The following is an 8,085-nucleotide window of genomic DNA, read 5'->3' as shown; positions in this document are numbered from 1 at the left end:
TTTTTTTTTTTTTTTTTTTTTTTTTTTGGAGACAAGGTCTTGCTCTGTCACCCACCCAGTCTGGAGAGCAGTGGCACGATCTTGGCTCATTGCAAACTCCGCCTCGCAAGTTCAGTGATTCTTCTGCCTCAGCCTCCCGAATAGCTGGGATTACATGCGTGTGCCACTACGCTCAGCTAAGTTTTTGTATTTTTAGTAGAGACGGGGTTTCACCACGTTGGCCAGGCTGGTCTCAAATTCCTGACCTCAAGTGATTGACCTGCCTTGGCCTCCCAAAGTACTGGGATTACAGGTGTGAGCCACCACGCCTGGCCTGGTTTAACTTTAAAGCTTATTTTCTTTCTAATGTATCACGTTTTTCACCTAAAGAAGGCTTCCTTTTTTTAATCCTATTACGTAAACCATTAGATCCATGTTTAAAATTTATATTTTGTATTATCTTGCTTGAAATAAGTGCCTTTTTTTCTTTTAAATTGCTAGCCATGCAAAAAGCGAAGGAAAGATGATGACAGATCTTCCTGCAAAACAATTACAAAATATTTATCACCACTAGGGAAGACTAGAGACAGGGTTTTTGCTCCACCAAAACCTAGTAATATTCTGGATTATTTTAGAAAGACCTCACCCACAAATGAGAAGACGCAATTAGGGAAAGAGTGCAAGATAAAGTCATCTGAATCAGTACCTGTTGACAGCAACAAAGACTGTATGACATCTTTGGAAATGTTCTCAAATGTAGAATTTAAGAAAAAAAGAAGGAGGGTTAATTTATCTCATCAACTAAATAATATTAAAACTGAAAATGAAGCTCCAATTGAAATTAGTAGCAATGATAGCAAAGAAGACTGTAGTTTAAATAATGCTTTTGTGGAAAGTAGTACTTCTATTTTACTTTACAAGAAACAAGTAGAGGTACTTGCAGAAAACATTAAAGATACAAAAAGTCAACCAAATACTATGCCCTCCCTGCAAAATTCTAAAAAAGTAAATCCTAAACAAGGGACCACAAAAAATGACTTCAAAAGTTGAGAAAAGGAAGTGCAGAGATGTAGATCTATCTGAAAGCTTACCCTTGGCAGAGGAACTAAATTTGCTTAAAGAAGATGGTAAAGATAGTAAACAGATGGAGAATACTACAAGCTACTCTAGAGATAATGTAACTGAAGCAGCCCAGTTGAATGATAGTACAATAACTGTCTCATATGAGGAATTTTTAAGAAGTCACAAGGAAAATAAAGTGGAAGAGATACCAGACTCTACAATGTCAATTTGTGTTCCTTCTGAAACTGTTGAAGAAATAGTCAAAAGTGGTTATATAAGTGAATCAGAAAACTCTGAAATTTCCCAGCAGGTACGCTTTAAGACAGTTACTGTTCTTGCACAGGTTCACCCTATTCCGCTCAAAAAGATAGGGAAAATACCCCAAATTTTCTTGAAACAAAAGCATTTGGAAATGGAAAATAGTTTATCTGATCCTGAGAATGAACAGACAGTTCAGAAAAGAAAATCTAATGTTGTTATACAGGAGGAAGAATTAGAATTGGCTGTTTTGGAAGCTGAAAGTTCTGAAGCTGTGAAACCAAAATGCACTCTAGAAGAAAGACAGCAATTTATGAAAGCATTTAGGCAGCCAGCATCAGATGCACTTAAAAATGGAGTTAAAAAGTCTTCTGATAAGCAGAAAGATCTTAATGAAAAATCTCTACATGAAGAAGGAAGAGATGATAGTTCTAAAAAAATCATGGAAAATCCTGGTATCCAAATGGTTTCAAAAAATGGCAATTCACAGGCACACACTGATAAAGGAAGTTTTCCGAAGGAGAAAAATAAAAAGCTAAATAAGAAGAATAAGAAAACATTAGATACTGGGGCTATTCCAGGCAAAAACAGAGAGGGAAACACTCCAAAGAAAGAAACAACCTTTTCTTAAAAGAGAAACAATATCAAAATAGAATGAGTTTAAGACAAAGGAAAGCAGAATTTTCAAAAGCAGCACTTTATTTAACAATGAAAGTCTTGTTTTTGAAGATAGAGCAAATGATGACCTTCTAAAGGTTTCCTCTCTGTGTAACAATAATAAATTGTCAAGAAAAACCAGCATACCGGTTAAAGATATTAAGCTTACATATTCTGAAGCTGAATCTGAAGACAGCTTGCTAAATGTTTCCACACCCAAGTCAACCAGAAGATCTGGAAGAATTAGCAGCACACCTACTGCAGAAACCATTAGAGGTATTGATTCTGAAGATGTACAAGATAGTAGTCCACTAAAGGCTTCCACTCCAAAAGCAACCAACTTATCAGAAAAGCGTAGTTTATATACAGCGGAATTAATAACAATACCCTTTGATTCAGAGAGCCCTATTAGGTAAGGTTTGTTTTTGTTCTAACGTTCTAGTATTCTGCATGTATTATTAGCTGGGGACAAAAATGCTTCAAGTATTGGAGGGTATTTTTTTTTTTCTAGAACACAGCTATTAATAAGAAAATAACAGGATTTCTTTTTTTTTTTTTTTTTCTCACTGTGTCACCCAGGCTGGAGTGCAGTGGGGCGATCTCGGCTCACTGCAACCTCCACCTCCCAGGTTCAATCAATTCTCCTGCCTCAGCCTCCCAAGTAGCTGGGACTACAGGTACCCACCACCACACCCAGCTAATTTTTGTATTTTTAGTAGAGATGGGGTTTTACCATGTTGGCCAGGCTGGTCTTGAACCCCTGACTTCAATCCACCCTCCTGGCCTCCCAAAGTGCTGGGATTACAGTCATGATCACCGTGCCTAGCCTTGAAGAAAAAGAACAGAGCTTCAAAAATGCTTCTTTGTTTGCCACATTTAGTTAAAATTAGTTTTAATTTTAATTTTTAATTTAATTTTATTTAATTTTGTTTTATTTTATTTTATTTTGAGATGGAGTCTCATTCTGTTGTCCAGTCTGGAGTGTAGTGGCACGATCTTAGCTCACGACAACCTCCACCTTCTGGGTTCAAGTGATTCTCATGCCTCAGCCTCCTGAGTAGCTGGGATTACAGGTGCGTGCCACCATGCCCGGCTCATTTTTGTATTTTTAGTAGAGAAGGGGTTTTACCATGTTGGTCAGGCCAGTCTTGAACTCCTGACCTCAAGTGATCTGCCTGACTCAGCCTCCCAAAGTATTGGGCTTACAGGTGTGAGCCACTGCACCCGGCAAGTTTGACTTAACTTTTGAATCAGTGGTTTGAAACTGATGGGAATTATTTTTTTCTCCTGTTTAAGAACATTCCAGAAATTGGAGCCCTAGTTGGTTCTTAGCTAGCTAGCTAGCTAGCTAGCTATCTATATCTGTCTATCTGGAAACAAGGTCTCACTGTGTTGCCCAGGCTGGTCTCGAACTCCTGGGGTCAAGCAATCCTTCCATATTAGGGTCCTGAGTAGCTGGGATTACATGCAGATGCACAAGCTCTATTTTATCTATATTTAATTGAGATTCTTTATGTTATAATAATGAAAATGTTTCTGAATACCTTATTTTTATTTCAGAATGAAATTCACCAGAATTAGTACTCCCAAAAAATCTAAGAAAAAATCTAACAAAAGATCTGAAAAATCTGAAGCAACTGATGGAGATTTTATTTCTCACACTAAAAAGGTAATTAAAATAGTAGAGTCCTATAAGTGCCATTCTGTTTCCTTAAAAAACAAACAAAAAAACCCCACATTACTATTGGAAGTAATGAGCCATAATAAAATTCATGTATTTTATAAATTGGTTAACTACAACCCTATGATATTTTTCACTATTATCCCATTCCTCTAGTTAATTAAGATATCTTATTGTGAGGTGAAAGCAATTGATAAAGGCAGAGTATAATCTATTTATAAAAAGCTTTCTTAGTAAGTTTACATCGTGATCATTTTCCCTAACACTGATGATCTTAGTTTGGGCTGCTGTAACAAATTACCATACACTGAGTGGCTTAACCAACAGAAATGTATTTCTCACAGTTATGGGGATTGAGAAATGCAGGATCAAGGCGTCAGTTGATGCAGTGTCTGGTGAGGCTGTCTTCTTGTTTTCTCACATGGTAGAGAACAGGTAGAGAGAGGGCTTCACCCTCATGACCTAATCACCTCATAAAGGCCCTACCTCTTAATACCATTACATAGTGGGTTGATTCCAACATACGAATTTTCAGAGGATATATTCAGTCTGTAACACTGCCTGTAGGTCATGATTGAATTTTTCCTTTATTTCTGTAGATTAGAGACTCAAAAGCAGAGTTTCTCAACCTTGCTATTATTGACATTTTGGCTGGATAACTCTTTGCTGGGGAGGGCTGTCCTGTGCATTGTAGGATGTTTAGCAGCACTCTGGCCTCTATCCATAAGATACCAGTAGCACCCAACTAACTCCTGTATAATGACAACCAAAAATGTGTCCAGACATTGCTAAATATTCCCTGGAGGGGAAAATAATCACTTCCACTTGAAAAACTACAGCTCTAAAGGGAGAGGTAAGATATACAAGAGTGGTTTAGTTGTTTCTGCAAAATAAGCTCCTCGTCCCCACCGTGGCAGAATTGGAGTACGTACGGGTATGTGTATTTCTTTTTTCTTTTTTTTTTTATACTTTAAGTTCTAGGGTACATGTGCATAACATGCAGGTTTGTTACATATGTATACTTGTGCCATGTTGGTGTGCTGCACCCATCAACTCGTCAGCACCCATCAACTCGTCATTTACATCAGATATAACTCAAAATGCAATCCCTCCCCCCTCCCCCTTCCCCATAGGGGTATATGTATTTCAAAAAAGCCACCAAGGTGACTCTGAATTAATCCTTGGGTGAAAACAACTGCTACATTGGTATCTCCTTTGCTTCTATTCAGTAGCTGTCATTTTTTGGCATCTTACCACATTCTAGGCAGTGTGCTTAGTACTCACATCATTAATCTCATAAAGTAAATATTATTTAACCCTTATTTATAGATGAAGAAACTTGCTGTTAGTTCACAGGATGAGGAAACCTGTGTTTTTATTTGTGATTCTGGGAAGTGTCTTTCCTAGAGTTACACAACTATAAGCAGTTAGAAAGACGGTCTTTAGTCCCAGCACTTTGGGAGGCCGAAGCAGGCGGATCACCAGGTCAGGAGATCGAGACCATCCTGGCTAACATGGTGAAACCCTGTCTCTACTGAAAATAAAAAAATTAGCCGGGCGTATTGGTGGGCGCCTGTAGTCCCAGCTACCTGGGAGGCTGAGGCAGGAGAATGGCGTGAATCCGGGAGGCAGAGCTTGCAGTGAGCCGAGATTGCGCCACTGCACTCCAGCCTGGGTGACAAAGCGAGATTCCGTCTCAAAAAAAAAAAGAAAAGAAATATGGTCTTTAGTCTTTTGGAAAACATGCAAGATTCCAGCTGATTGTACCACAGCTAAAGGTTAAAAGTCTCTGTGGTGAACTTTGTCCCACATATTTTATTCTTCTTAATTCTAGAGGACAGCTTCAACTTTAACTTTTTTTAGAGATATTATGCCTTGGTTTGCCTCACGTACTACTTAAAATTGGGATTTAATGGTAAATTTTCCAGCAAGAGAAGTCTCAAATGTATCCAAATTGGGACCTTTATCCAAACTTACTTAGATCAATTATTTTATCTCATTCTCTGTCAATGAACCTCTTACCACAGGGCCCTTGTTCTCTGAAGCCTTATCCAGGCTTGTGTACTAGCTCTAGGAGAAAATCTTAGTAATTTTCTGGGTGAGATTTTTCTTTTTTGTTTCTTTTTTCTTTTCGTTTGTTATTTTTGTAGAGACAGGGTCTTGCTCTTTGGCCCAGGCTGGTCTCGAACTCCTAGCCTCAAGCAATCCTCCAGCCTTGGCCTCCCACAGTGCTGGCCAGATTTTTCATGTTTCTATGAGAATAAGAGTAAACTGGTTCTCCTAACAGCTCCATATTCATAACAGCTTATTGTTTATCCTTTCAGATAATAGTTTAATAGTTAGATTTTTTCTCTCCAGACATTTTTCTCTGCTTAAATAGATACATCATCTGGGTTTTTTTTGGTTTTTGGTTTTTTTTTTTTTGAGACAGAGTCTTACTCTGTTGCCTAGGCTGGAGTGCAGGGGCACGATCTCGGCTCACTGCAAGCTCCACCTCCCGGGTTCACGCCATTCTCTTGCCTCAGCCTCCCGAATAGCTGGGACTACAGGCGCCGCCACCCCGCCCAGCTAATTTTTTGTATTTTTAGTAGAGATGGAGTTTCATCATGGTCTCGATCTCCTGACCTCGTTATCCACTCACCTCGGCCTCCCAAAGTGCTGGGATTACAGGTGTGAGCCACCATGCCTGGCCGATATGTCATCTTTTTTTAAAGGGATCACATAATGTAAACTGTTCTGCCTCTTTCTGTGTGTGTATGCTCAATTCCAACATAAAAACTTGTTGAACTCAATATGGAAAGCACATTTTCTGGACAATAATATTTAAATGCACATGGTCACATTGTATACCAATGGCAGTGCTAGGCCCTAAGGTCAGACTTTATTCTTACCTATGCTCTTTTTCCGTATCGTAATACCTTTTCAACCTTGTTCCAAGGATTCAGCCTGAAATACTCTTTGTACTCTAGACTACTATGTTGTATTTTTTGTTTGTTATTTTTTGAGACAGTCTTACTCTGTTGCCCAGGCTGGAGTGCAGTGCCATAATCATGGCTCACTGCAACCTCAACTCCCCAGGTGCAATCCAGTCTCTCACCTCAGACTCCCAAGTAGCTGGGACTACAGGCATCATGCCTGGCTAATTCTTAAATTTTTCATAGAGACGGAGTCTTGCTATATTGCCCAGGCTTGTCCTGAACTCCTGGGCTTAAGTGATTTTCTCACCTGGGCCTCCCAAAGTGCTTGGATTACAGGCATGAGCCACTGCACCTGGCCTTATGTTGTATTTTTTATGTAATAGATCTTCTTGGTCTATCTGTCTCTGTTTCTCTCTCTATATATAGGTATGTGTGATGTATATACACATGATAGACACAGTAATAAAGTATACTGTATAATTGCACTATACCTGTTTGTACTCTTTCTTTTTTTTTTTTTTTTTTGAGACGAAGTGTCACTCTGTCACCCAGACTAGAGTGCAGTGGCACGATCTCTGTCCCAGGATCTCTATCCCCGGTTCATGCCATTCTACTGCCTTAGCCTCCCGAGTGGCTGGGACTACAGACGCCCGCCACCATGCCCAGCTAATTTTTTGTATTTTTTAGTAGAGACAGGGTTTAACCACGTCAGCCAGGATGGTCTCCATCTCCTGACCTCGTGATCCGCCTGCCTTGGCCTCCCAAAGTGCTGGGATTACAGGCCTGAGCCACCGAGCCCAGCCGTCTCCTTTTTTTTTTTTTTTTTATGAGACAGAGTTTCCCTCTTGTTGCCCAGGCTGGAGTGCTGTGGTACGATTTTGGCTCACTGCAACTTCCACTTCCCAGGTTCAAGCGATTTTCCTGCCTCAGCCTCCCAAGTCATTGGGATTACAGAGGCCCACCACCAAGCCCAGCTAATTTTTGTTATTTTTTAGTAGAGATGGGGATTTCACCATGTTGGCCCAGGGTGGTCTCAAACTCCTGACCTCAGGTGATCCACCCACCTCGGCCTCCCAAAGTGCTGGGATTAGAGTTGTGACCCATTGTGCCCGGCCTCTTTCTTCTTTATCACATAAAAGAAGCTTGAGGCTGGGTGTGGAGGCTCACGCCTGTAATCCCAGCACTTTGGGAGGCTGATGCAGGCAGATCACCTGAGGTCAGGAGTTTGAGACCAGCCTGGCCAACATGGTGAAACCCCATCTCTGCTAAAAATGCAAAAATTAGCTGGGTGTGGTGGCGTGCGCCTGTAGTCCCAGCTACTTGGGAGGCTAAGGCAGGAGAATCGCTTGAACCCGGGAGGCGGAGGTTGCACTGAGCTGAGATCGTGCCAGTGCACTCTAGCCTTGGCAGCAGAGCTAGACTCCATTAAAAAAAACAAAACAAAACAAAACAAAAACCCAAAAAAAGCCTTGAGGCCAAGGTCTGTGTATTATAATACTATTTTCTTTATGGTCTGCAGCCTAGAACCAT

At 40.3% G+C, this 8,085-nt stretch overlaps 1 protein-coding gene across 1 annotated transcript in view; it reads left to right on the top strand.

Annotated features, from left to right (window-relative positions):
- Positions 1–345: 345 nt before the first annotated feature.
- Positions 346–8,085, top strand: part of ATAD5 (ATPase family AAA domain containing 5) — a 61,215-nt gene continuing 53,475 nt past the window's right edge. Inside the window, 7 exon segments of the mRNA XM_017890862.1 lie at positions 346–354; positions 481–1,019; positions 1,021–1,919; positions 1,922–1,978; positions 1,981–2,368; positions 3,517–3,625; positions 4,967–5,031. Coding sequence (XP_017746351.1) covers positions 346–354; positions 481–1,019; positions 1,021–1,919; positions 1,922–1,978; positions 1,981–2,368; positions 3,517–3,625; positions 4,967–5,031 — 2,066 coding nt within the window.

The sequence above is a fragment of the Rhinopithecus bieti genome, unplaced genomic scaffold, assembly GCF_001698545.2.
Source record: "Rhinopithecus bieti isolate Rb0 unplaced genomic scaffold, ASM169854v2 scaffold_19652, whole genome shotgun sequence".
NCBI classification, from domain to species: Eukaryota; Metazoa; Chordata; class Mammalia; order Primates; family Cercopithecidae; genus Rhinopithecus; species Rhinopithecus bieti.
This window is presented reverse-complemented; position numbering and strand designations above follow the sequence as displayed.